This window comes from Myotis lucifugus, unplaced genomic scaffold, assembly GCF_000147115.1.
Source record: "Myotis lucifugus unplaced genomic scaffold, Myoluc2.0 scaffold_281, whole genome shotgun sequence".
NCBI lineage: Eukaryota > Metazoa > Chordata > Mammalia > Chiroptera > Vespertilionidae > Myotis > Myotis lucifugus.
The window spans coordinates 276,682-289,663 of record NW_005871329.1 but is presented as its reverse complement, the minus strand read 5'-3'; the positions used below and the strand labels follow the sequence as shown (position 1 = coordinate 289,663).

Below are 12,982 nucleotides of genomic sequence, written 5' to 3'. Positions count from 1 at the left end.
TCAGCACGACGAACCGGTTGGCCAAGACCTGAAAGAGAAGTGGGAGGGAGCGATGATGCAAAAGTCATCTAAACACTGGGGCGGGGAAAGGCGACTACAGTTAGAAAGGCAAAGAAAGCTGCAAAAGTTGCAGCAGGAAAGGTTTCGAGGTCCAGTCGGTGCTCCCGATTCGCAGAGGGAAGGAACAAGTGCCATGGCAGCAGGACTTTTCCTTCTTTGATTCTGGAAGGTGCTAGACAAAAACATGGAACTAATTTTCCCGTCAGTGATTATAATCCTAGGTTGCGTTGCTCTTTTGTTATTCCTTCAATGGAAGAACTTGAGCGGACCCCCGTGCATCAGCGGCTGGATTCCTTGGATTGGAGCTGCATTTGAGTTTGGGAAAGCCCCTCTAGAATTTATAGAGAAAGCAAGAATCAAGGTAAGAGGCCTTAGCAGGTGGGGTTACCAGAGAAGGTAATGTTTACTTTTTTATTTTCTTTCATTGGATCTCACATGTAATGTTAGAACACGGGGAACATATCTGCTGCCCTCAATTAAACGATCTAGTCATTTATGAATTTCTCAACCTACAGCTATGTCTTATGCATGGTTTTTAAAAACCAAACAGATTTTTATCAGTTATGAAGTACAATGCAGCTTGCAACTAACTGCCCTTTGGGAAGCAGACATTATGGGATGCAACCTATGATGAGTGCTAATTACTTCATCTTTAAAAAATCCTTTGTATACATATTAAGTAAATGCTTGCAGTAATTGGGAAAGACAAGTGTAATTTCAATTTATGAAAACGCATAGTAAATTAGTATCCAAATAGGAGTTTGTTGTAAAAAAAAAAAATTGCTACCAACTTGGTCTTTACAAATTTTGCTGGCCCCGTATTCTCGACTGCTGTTATTTAATGATGATGAAATCCGTTTTCACTGGGCACTAAGAAGATTAGTAATGGTTGTTGTAGTAGATGTTTTTGTACTTTTTCAAATATAGTATATCTTGCAAAAAGAGTTTATAGAATACTGCCAACTTTTTTTTTAATTTATTTCAACCAGTGCTTCACTAAACATTCTGGAGTGTATGTGTGTTTGTGTAAAAATACATATATATAGTGTGTGTGTGTGTGTGTGTGTGTGTGTGTGTGTTGCTTTTTTCACTTAGCCGATTGTTTCCTCAGAATGAATTCCTAAAAATGGAAGTACCCAAAGAACATGAACATTTACATTGCTTATGTTGCCATTTTACCCTTGCAAAAGGATTTAGCAGAATACACTTTTTCTTTCCTTTTGAGTGTAGGTAGGGGATTGCCTAGCTTCTCTTATCCTGGCCCACACAAGGAACCATAATTCTTGCTAGTCTAATAGAGGCAAAACAGTATATTTAAAATAAATTCTCCTTTATCTCTTACTAGAGGCCCAGTGCACGAAATTTGTGCATGGGTGGGGTCCCTAGGCCTGGCCGGCAATCAGAGTCTATCGGGACCTTCCGGCTGCTGGCCGGGGCCTTTCTCCCTTCCTTCCTCACCACCTTGTGGTGGTCAGTGCACATCATAGCGAGTGATTGAACTCCCAGTCTCCCAGTCGAACTCCTGAGGGGACACTCTGCATATTAGCCTTTTATATACATACTAGAGGACTGGTGCATGAAATTCGTGCACTCGGGGGGGGGGGGGTCCCTCAGCCTGGCCTGCGCCTTCTCGCTGTCCGGGAGCCCTCGGGGGATGTCCAACTGATGGCTTAGGTCTGCCCCCCAGGGAGTGGGCCTAAGCCAGCAGTCAGACATCCTTAGCGCTGCTGCAGAGGCGAGAGAGGCTCCTGCCACCGCTGCTGCACTCGCTAGCCGTGAGCCCCGCCCAGGGCTCCTGTGTTGAGCGTCTGCCCCCTGGTGGTCAGTGCGCATCATAGCAACCCGTCGTTCCGCCATTCGGTCAATTTGCATATCATATAGGATATTGCCCTCCTAATGTTTAGGGAATGTTTTTACAAGCTTGTCTGAAAAGGTCAATCAAGGTTAAAAGATTATTTTATTCTAAAAAGTTTATACTTTTGCATTTTTCATTTGGGGCTATGATCAACTTTGTATTAATTTGTGGGTGTGTGGTATAAGTAAGGGGTGAGGTTCATTTCCCCCCTGATCTGGATGTCCAGATGTTCCAGTATCATTTCTTGAAGGACTTTCCTCATGGCATTGCCTTTGCAGTTTTTCATAAATTAGTTGACTGTGTATGTGTAGTTCTATTTCTAGCTTTTCTCTCCTATTCCATTGATTTATATGACCACTCCTTTATGAACATTGAATTGTCTTAAAAACTGTGTTTTTATAGTAAGTTTTTAAATCAGGTAGTGAAAGTTCTCTATATTTTTTTTGTAATTGCCTTAACATTCAAGATTTAAATTTGAATTTTAATATAAATTTTAAAATTTGCTTGTCAATTTCTATTATAAAGACTGCTGGAATTATGATTGGAAGTTTCTTAAACCTGTAGAAAAATTAGGGGAGAATAGACTTTTTAACAATATTAATTCTTCTGTTCTTTGAATGCTGTATATCTCTTAATTTAGCTACTTAATTTCTTTCAGAAATTACGTGTAGTTTTTTGCAATGAGGGCTTGCCTGTGATTGTTAATTACTTTCTTTTGGATTTTATATTTTGAGGGTTATCCTATATAATAAAAGCCGAATATGCTAAGTGTCCAGTTGACAAGTTGGTTGTTCAACCAATTAAAACATAATATGGTAATGATATGCTAAGGCTACTCAACCACTTGCTATGACGTGCACTTACCACCAGGGGGCAGACACTCTGACTGGTAGGTTAGCTTGCTGCTGGGGTCTGGCTGATCAGGACTGAGCGAGAGGGCCGGGCATGCCTTGGAGCCCTCGAGTGGCTTCTCCCCAGCTGGCCAACCTTCTGCATCCCTTGCCTGTTCTGATCGTGCACTGGTGGGGTCACTCGGCCTGGCCTGCGCCCTCTTGCAATCCGGGACCCCTGGGGGGATGTCAGAGAGCTGGTTTTGGCTTGATCCCACAGGCCAGGCCGAGGGACCCCACTGGTTCATGAATTCGTGCACTGGGCCTCTAGTTATAGATAAAATTGTTTTCACTTTTACTTTCTAATTGTATCCTGCTGGCACATAAAAAATACAGGGTTTTAGTTTTTTTTGTATATTAACTTTGTATCCTGTGACCTTGCTAAATTCACTTATTAGTTCTAGTAGTTATTTTGTAAAATTCTTAAGAGTTTTTATACATTAACAATCTGTCCTGCAAAGAGATAAATTTATTTTCTCCCCACCTCCGCCATGATGTTTATGTCTTTTATTTATTTTTCTTGCATTACTACAATCAGTGGGAGCTCTAATATATTGTGGAATAAAAGTGATGAGAGTTGACAAGCTTGTCTTTTTCCTAATTTTAGGTTAAATGTTCGACATTTTACCATTAAGTATGATGTTAACTATTGATTTTCCAAAGGTGCCTATTTCAGTTCTGACCTTCAGACCATACCCAGAATTCACCAGGGAAATAAATAGTGAACTATTGTTTTTTCACTTCTGTACAATTCTCTCCTTTGTGGAGTTTTAGCCAATTTAGTTTTTATTGTATCCCCAGTTCTCTGATGCTTTTAAAAATATGATCTTTAGAATTTATTCACCTTTTTTAAATTGGCAGTAAGAACCTTGGCTCACCTGGTCCTACCACATCCTACACAGAAATAAAACCTGCAAAGTATTCCCTGAAACATAGTCCACTTAAACAGTCCCTTAATGATGGACATGTTTTTTCCTCTCATATTTTGCTATTATAAATAATACAGCAATAAATGTCATTTCTGTGTGTACAGTATACCTATAAATTATCAGATTGAAAGTGTAAATATATTTGTAATTATGAGTGAAGTAGGAAAACTTTTGAGTGTTTTGAGCAGTGGAGTAATATGATCTGATTTAAATTTTAAAGGGTCACTTTGGCAGCTCTGTTAAAAACAGGGACCTAAGGATAAAAGAAGGAAAATAATTTGAAGGTTATTGCAGTAATTCAAGCTGAAGGTCATGATGGTTTTGGCCATGGTGATAGCAGTGGCAGTTAGAGAAACAGCCGGGTATATTTTGAAGGTAGAAGCAACAAGATTTATTGGTTATTGAATGTGGTGTGTAAGAGAATGAAAAGGGCAAAGGTGACTTCAAGAAGTTTAGCTTGAGAAACTACTAGACAGTAGATTGCCATCAAATGAAATGGACAAGATTGCAAGAACTCATTGGAAGGAAAGTTCAGCTTTAGATCTGTAGAAGTTTGGGATTTTGACATCCAAGCCATCCAAGTGGAGATGTTGAGATAAGCAGTTGGATAAATGAATTTGGAGTTTGGGAAAGAGGTCCAATTATGCATCGGTTTAATCTCCTTGGCCTGTCTCCTATGCTGTCATTCCCTTGTAATCATTTTCACCTTTATTTCTATTTTCTATTTTGCATTTCTCACATTTCTATACTCTCTTTTCCTTAGACCTTTTTGTGTGGGGTGTATAGCCTCACTTGTACTCCATGTAATTGTTTCCTTTTATTCAGAAATGTCTTTATTGTGTCTTTCTTTCCTGAGTTCCTGTATTTCCTAACTTTCCTCTTTTGTCTGGCTATTTTTTTCCCCATGGTTTCTTTATATTCCTGCTTTATTTTCTTTCCAACTGCAATTATTAGGTTAATTTTTACAAATCACAACAATAATTTTGCATTTCAATTCTCATGTACTCTTTAGCAACATCCTTTCAGTGCGTTTCTTTATCAGGGTATTCTTTTCTTTCTTATAGTGCTGAATTTTTCCCTTTTGTTTAACCATATTTTAAGGAGTTGAGTTGTCTTTGACTAGCTGTCAACAAGAGGTTTTGGTTAGAAGTAGTTGCTTTCCAAGTTTCTCAGCTTACGTTTTCTATCCTCTCTTGCTACAGTAAAACCATAGCGCCTCCTCGCATGCATGATCTATGGCTCCTGCCTTTCGGGACCTACCCTTCCACACTTGAACTCTCACTGCCTTTCTCCCATAGCTGCTGCTACTAAGAGATAGGACTCTTGTCTTCTCAGGTGCCTCTTCACGTTTAGAAGATGCTGCTTCTGGAACCCTCTGAATAGCTTCTGTGTTATCCTTTGCTAGTTCCCTCAATATCCACGGCCTGCTTATTTTAGCCCCTCGCCCAGTGGTTCTAGCTCTGAGTTTTGCCTTCTCCTATCCCGGAGGGTATACTTCTGAGCTTTTCAGTATTGAACTCTCTGGACATTGCTCATTCTCCCCGCTATACTGTTAGAGCTTCCACTGCCAATTCTGCTGGTTTCAGGTGTGGTGGCTTTTGTAGTGTGTAGATTTTCTTCTTATTGTTTAGCTGAGTCTGTTGCTTGTGCATATGTTTGTTTCATTCTCCTTTTGGCTTTGTGTAGTTTCCAGGAAAGAAGTGGAAAAATTCGGAAAGAAGTTGCCACAATGTTGCTATCAAAATTAGAAGTCCGTCTTCTTCTTTAAAATATAGTGGTGTGTATGTGTTTTTTCCAAATAGTTTTATATTCTAAAGGCATAAATATGTCTAGTTTCCTAACCCCATGAATAGCTTTGGCCCCACTGTTTCCTTTATATTAGTGTTTGTGCACCTTCCACAATACACACTCCTGGTTGGGTTGAGGTAGTCAGAGTGTGAGTATTTTTTTAACCCATTATGCTTTTCTATTTTCCTTTAAACCTGTTTTATTTTCTTCAAAGTAACTTTTTCAAAAAATAATGTTTAATTTTGTTTTTCATCCTTCTATTATGTCTAGGTTACATTTTACATAGGTGAATTAAAAATAATTTTAGATGCCCTGGAGCATTCACCTTCACTGTGGCAGGGGAATACATGAGAGGAAATGGGAAGCAAGCTCAAAAGTAAATATTAACATATTTCGTTTGTTAAAGAGGAATATTTAGCATGAAAGTCCCCAGTTAAGAGGATGAAAATCAATCCATAGGCTGAAAGAAAATATTTACAAGCTACATGTCTAACAAAGGACTAGTATCTAGAACAGCGGTTCTCAACCTGTGGGTCACGACCCCTTGGGGGTCGAACGACCCTTTCACAGGGGTCGCCTAAGACCATCGGAAAACACATATATAATTACATATTGTTTTTGTGATTAATCACTATGCTTTAATTATGTTCAATTTGTAACAATGAAATTGGGGGTCACCACAACATGAGGAACTGTATTAAAGGGTTGCGGCATTAGGAAGGTTGAGAACCACTGATCTAGAATATATAAAGAACTCTCAACATTCCAGATTAAAGAAAAAACACAGCAGTCCAATTTAAAAATGGGCAGATGTCAAGAACAGGCAATTTACTGTTTACTGAAGAGGATATACAGATGGCAAATGAGCACATGGAAAAATGTTCAACATCATTAGTAATTAGGGATATGTAAATTAAAACCACAATGGAATATCACGAGATACCTATCAGAATGGCTAAATAGAAAATAAGGACAGCACCCAAAGGCTAATAAGGATACAAAGAAGCTGGGTCATTCATACATTGCTGGTGGAAATACAAAATGTAAGATGGTAAAATTGCTGATGGAAATGCTGGTTCATATTCTGGGAACTTATCCTAGAGAAATGAAAACTTATGTTCACACAAAAACCTGTACATGAATGTTTATAGCTACTTTGTTTGCAATGGTCTGAAACTGAAAAGAACACAAACATCCTTCAACAATGTTTAAACAAACCGTGGTACATTCATACCATGGAATTCTACTCAAAATATAAAGGAATGAACTATTGATACATACACCAATGTGGATGGATCTCAATTGAATTATGCCATGTGAAAAAAAGACAATCCCAAAGGTCCCCATACTATATGATTCTATTTCTATAACATTGTTAAAATTCAGTACTCTGTTAGAAATAGAGAGCCGATTAGTAGCTGCCAAGGGTTAAGGAGCAGTCGGGCCTGGGAGGGAAATGGGTGTGGCTATAAAAGGGACATATTTTCTTGACTTTATCAATGTCAGTAGCTTGGTTATGATACTGTACTATCACTTTGAGAGGTGTTAACACTAGGAGAAGCAGAGTGATGGGTACATGGGATCTCTGTTATTTCTTACACCTGCATGTTAGTCTACATTATCTCAAAATAAAAAGTTTAATAAAAAAAAATACAAGCATCACAACTACACATACTGCATATGCTTGCCTCTACTTCGTAATACTCAAGAGTGCTGACATTGCACAAAAACGAGAACAGAAGGAAGGCAAATAAGGCAGAAAAACCTCATTGAATTTATAACACTGAACATGGACATTTGCACTGTGCAGTCATTTTGCAATAAGTTACTTTAAATATTACTTGTCAGCAGTTATCTCAACTACTCAGTGTGTTTGAACTTGGCTGTTCTACCCTGTGGCCTGGGTGCCAATATGTGTTACGAAAGGACACATTTCTAATGGAAATTTAAGAGTTCTCTTTTGGACAAAGCTTTAACAAACAATGAGACTCACTCATCTTCTAAGTGTTGACTAGCAAACAATTGTAGAGAGGGAATTTTGGAAAGGAGTGTAAATGCCAGTGTTGGAGGCAGTTAGACAAGAGCAGAGAAAGGAGGATGGGCCAGGTTACAGAAGGTCAACAGGGTGGAAAGCCTCGGGTGCTTAGCAATGGGCAAACCTCCCTAGCATATTACTGGTCATGTGGTAAGACCCCTCTGACTTTTCATATCTCTGGTCATGTGGTTGGGACCCTCCTCTGATCTTTCCTGCCCTAGCATTTGCTAGTCACGTGGGTTAGACCCCTTAGAGGGGTTATGAACAAAGGGTCTGGAGAATAGCCCTTATGCACTGAGGACAACAAGGTTCTGACCCAAATCAATTACATCCAGGCCTCAGTTTTGTTTTAGCTCCAGGCCCAGAAAAGCAGCCAAACCAGACAAGGGACCCCATGGCTGACCTTGGGACCAGCTGCATTGACTAATTACCCTGCCTTGGCACCAGCCAATCCGTGGAAACCACAGTTGGACACAGTGGTGGGAAGCTGATGCTTGTTCTATTGGGATCCTCCCCTGAGACCTCCAGATAAATACCCTCTAGACCAGGACCCCAAGGGGCTCTCTCTATGGAGCATGCCCATGCCTTTCCCCGCCCCATTCCCTCAGGCACATTGTACTGAGCCCATTTCTTCTATGGCTCCCTTCTTCTACCTCTGTGACTTTCTAAATAAACTCTCTTATAGTTTGTCTTGGCTCTGAATTCTTTCTTAGCCAGAACTCCAGGTTGCTGAACCAAGGTCCAGTCTGACTCCACCAGTCTAACACCTGTTGCCGTTCTTGCTGCTAACATATGGATCACGAGTGAAAGAAAATGAGACTTCACTGTTTGGTGGCTCCATGATTATTAAGCCCTCAGTTGCCTGATAGTGTTCAACAGCGTATTACGTGTCTTTTCATGGCAGGTCTAGAAATGACTGTAATATTGAAGTAGTAATGAGCATAAATGGTATTCAGAGATAAAAGTAAGGGTGGTTGTTCTAACAATGTGTATGTTGGATGAAGTATGGTAAAGTCACTGTGGCCACAGGGGAAATGAAAATAATGGTATATTCCCCCCTCCCCCCAATAAAGTCATGGACTTCCTGGAATCAAACCCCTCACTAGATATGTTTGAAGGCTACTTGGAATGATCTGATAGCAATGGCAAAACTGGTGATGTAGGAGAGAGAAGGAAGAAATGTAGAACAAAAAGAAGGTAAGAGAGCATGGAAGGGGTGTTGGCATTTCACCTTCCACCTGTGTTCACCAGAGGGAAGTATGGAGAATAGGGACAAATGGGTAAACTTTGCAGGATTTGGTGGTAAGAAGTTGAGAGTGCTCTTACTTGATTGCTTCTGTATTCCCAGTGACATACAAAGCAGGAATACTACCTCACAGTGGAGAAGGTTGGGCAAGTTGTACAGGTAAAATAGTCATTTTGGAAAGTGAGAAAGTGAACACATTAGAGAACTTTTTAGGATTGCAAAACATTGTTGAGTGACCACGAATTTATAGTAAAAGCAGCCAACAATTTTGTATGTTTTTCTTGAACAAAGTTGAGGTATAGGTTACTTATAACCTACTGAATCTTGAAAACAATGTTCAAATAGTACAGTATTTAGTAAAATCTCTAATAATTATTTCTAATTATTACTTGGCACTCCAAGAAAGAAAGATGCAACTAAGTAATTACATGATCAGAAGGGAGGTTAAGTATTAGGACAGAATAAATTAGGGTTTAGAAAATATAGCATTGGCCAAATCAGTCAAAATTTAGAATTAATTACCATATATAATGATAGTAATTTTTTTCTTGACTATAACTTCAGCATTGGGGTTCTTGAGGCATACTGTGTCTTAAACCTAGCCCATGGCCCAGTAACTTAGTTATCAGAAATGCTTACTAATATGATCTGTATTTACGTGTGTTTTTCAGTATGGACCAATATTTACAGTCTTTGCTATGGGAATTCGAATGACCTTTGTTACTGAAGAAGAGGGCATTGATGTGTTTCTAAAATCCAAAGAAGTAAATTTTGAATTTGCAGTACAAGATCCCGTCTATCGTACAGGTAAAGAATATTCTCAGTTCTCTTGAAATATAACGTGGAATCCACAAGTAGTTTTAGGTAATAGTGACATCCTTACTCCTATATCAAGAATGATGAGGCTCCATTATTTTATTGTTTAGAGTAAGGGTAGAAGGAGAAAAGAGTATATGATGAGTTTGGTCATTGAAAAACAAAGTATCGGCAGCCTAATACAGTTAGATCTCAATTAGACACGTGAAAGAGATGAGGTTACCTCACTGATGTTTTCTCTGGAAAATATTTGGAATCTGTATCCTGTTACAGCTCCCAAGATGTGGCTAACTGTTCTGCTGCTTCAGGCTGTAGCTCTTGGCTTGATCACATCTTACTGCTCTGCTCTCTGAAAGTAGAATTCCACTGCTTACTAAGCCCTTTACTAACGGCATTTCCTGACATAATCCATAGGGCTTTTAAGGTAAGTGGTGCCCTTTCTCCAGTTCTCTGTCCTCAGTGACCTCTGGATTGTACTGGTTAGTGTGTCCGCAGGGTCAGGGTCTCCTCTGTTTCTCCCCAGGTCACCCACGTGCATGCTGAGCCCATTTGTCCTCCCAGGAATGCAGGGCTGGTTCATTTTGCATCTGATTCACTTTGCACCTTTCTTTTCACAATGTCTGTGCTTGCCTCTACTGACCACAGCTTTTTTCTCTATGCTTCCCTCTTTGTTTCTTTCTTAGGTTCTTTTTCATGTAGCATCTCATGCATTTTTTTTTGCCATTAAAACCAAAAAGTTGGTTTTACGAGCTCTCAGTGACCAATAGAATGATTATTTTTTCATTTTGCTTTTATGAAAATCACATGTTGTTTAAATTTTATGAGTATTTAGTATACTTCTTGATATTCGGACTATGGAATTTCAGATCAAAGATTATAAATATTTTGAAATTTCTTGATCTATAAAGTCACATATCCTTCAGAAATATATACCAACCTACTCACCTGTCAGATACATGAAAGTGATCAAGTTTTTATAGCTGTCCCTCCCTTCTGGTGGCTTTCATATTTAAATATTTTTTAAATATGAGGTATAGGTTACTTATAACCTACTGAATCTTGAAAACAATGTTCAAATAGTACAGTATTTAGTAAAATTTCTAATAATTACTTCTAATAATTACTTTTGAGCCAGTTTCCAATTTCCTCTCATGTATTCTCCTACCACAGAGAAGATGAATGCTTCAGGGTATCTAAAAATTATTTTTAAATTACCTATATAAAATGTAACCTAGACATAATAGGATGATGAAATACAAAACTAAAAATTATTTTTTGAAAAGGTTACTTTGAAGAAAATAAAATAGGATTAAAGAAAAATATTGAGTTAAAAACACTTACTTATACTCTCACCACCTCAACCACACCAGGAGTGAGTATTGTGGAAGGAGTATGAACGCTAATATAAAGGAAATAGTGGGTCCAAAGCAATTCATGGGGTGAGGAAAGGACTCCTGGTGGAGTAATATTCAAGAAGATGCTTGAAAGAGGAATAGAAATTAGCAGGAGAAACTTAGGTCTTGTAGGCATGGGGTTGAGAGTGAGTGAGGTTGGTCAAGTAGAGAATGTTCTGAGCAGATAGAACAGCTCATGAAAATGCTGGGCTATATAAAACTGTGTGTTTTCAATATACCTGAAATGTAGGTTTGGAGGGGGAAATATCACAAGAGAGTCCAAAAGTTGGTAGGAAGCCAATGAAAGGTTTAAGCATGAAAATAACATCACTAGAATTGTATTTCCCAGAGGCCCACTTGTAGATTATACCTTAGAGTAAATTTCCCTACAGACTTTTACTATCTTACAATATAGGTTGAATCTTTACCTGGTTTTATTCCCAGGAGGTTATTTTATGTTTTTGGTGAACTTTGGCTATATTCTCTACTGATCAAATAATAGGAGTATATTGACTGCTTCAAGGAGTTGTTACTTCTTTTAAAAATAGTTTTCTTGTTTATAGCATCAATTCCAAAGAATGTCTTTTTAACACTGCATGAAAAACTTTATATCCTGATGAAAGGGAAAATGGGGACTTTCAACCTTTGTCAATTCACTGGACAACTAACTGAAGAATTACAGGAACAACTGGAGAACTTAGGCACTCATGGGACAAGAGACCTGAACATCTTAGTAAGGTAAATAGACGAACAGTATTAGTTCATCTTGGTTTTTTGGAATAAAACATTTTAAGCCTATACATTGGACTTCAGAAATTATCCGGTGGATTAATAAAGTCTACCTAACTAGGCAATTAAGAGATTATGTTAAGCCGAATCCGGTTTGGCTCAGTGGATAGAGCGTCGGCCTGCGGACTGAGAGGTCCCGGGTTCGATTCCGGTCAAGGGCATGTACCTGGGTTGCGGGCACATCCCCGGTGGGGGATGTGCAAGAGGCAGCTGATCGATGTTTCTCTCTCATCGATGTTTCTAACTCTCTCTATCTCTCTCCCTTCCTCTCTGTGAAAAATCAATAAAATATATTTTAAAAAAAAAGAGATTATGTTAATATTTTAAATTCTAATGGCAGGTTTCAGTTGAGTAGTCCACTTTTATGGCGAGCAAATAAGTCAACACATTTTAATACATGTACAGTAATTTCTCCTTAGTCATTCCATGCAATTGTATATGCTCTGTATGGACTTTCCTCTTACAATTGTCATGCATCCATCAGATTTTTGATAAAAATTTCAATGCAATTTGTGATTATTATAACAAGTGGATGTTGAAAGGACAAGGGAGAGGATAGAATCATCAAGTAGAGCAGTGTTTCCCAATGTGGGGCACACGCCCCACAGGGGGGCAATTTGGTTTTTAAGGGGGGCAATTCGAGAATGAGTTATTAACAGTGAATTTTTTGCATTTCTTATGGTTCTAGGTCAGCCGTGGGCAAACTACGGCCCGCGGGCCGGATCCGGCCCGTTTGAAATGAATAAAACTAAAAAAAAAAAAAGACCGTACCCTTTTATGTAATGATGTTTACTTTGAATTTATATTAGTTCACACAAACACTCCATCCATGCTTTTGTTCCGGCCCTCCAGTCCAGTTTAAGAACCCATTGTGGCCCTCGAGTCAAAAAGTTTGCCCACCCCTGTTCTAGGTGCTTCATATGGTATATAAATATATATTGTGACATGTTTATGCATTTCAGTTATCTATAATATGTTTTGAAAATTTGCTATTTTTTTTATATCATTTCATATTATTATTTTTAAACAATTTCTTAGTGATTTCTTCCTCAGTACTTCAGCTGTCTTTTTTGTTCTTTTATTTTACTCTTTCATGGATGCCATGTTTTTTGGAAGTTAATGGCCTTTTAGGCTTCCTCCACATGAATAGGAGTTTACTTTTTGAATAATAAGAATCATA

At 38.6% G+C, this 12,982-nt stretch overlaps 1 protein-coding gene across 2 annotated transcripts in view; it reads left to right on the top strand.

Moving 5' to 3' along the window:
* Positions 1-119: 119 nt before the first annotated feature.
* The window catches only part of LOC102428309 (24-hydroxycholesterol 7-alpha-hydroxylase), a 67,676-nt gene continuing 54,813 nt past the window's right edge, over positions 120-12,982 (top strand). The window contains exons 1-3 of one of the 2 annotated variants that reach the window (XM_023763341.1): positions 120-421; positions 9,475-9,610; positions 11,577-11,751. In XM_023763341.1, the coding sequence (XP_023619109.1) occupies positions 245-421; positions 9,475-9,610; positions 11,577-11,751 (488 nt within the window). In that variant the 5' untranslated portion in view covers positions 120-244. The remainder of the gene's footprint in view (positions 422-9,474; positions 9,611-11,576; positions 11,752-12,982) is intronic. The other variant, XM_006099700.3, reaches the window with a different exon arrangement.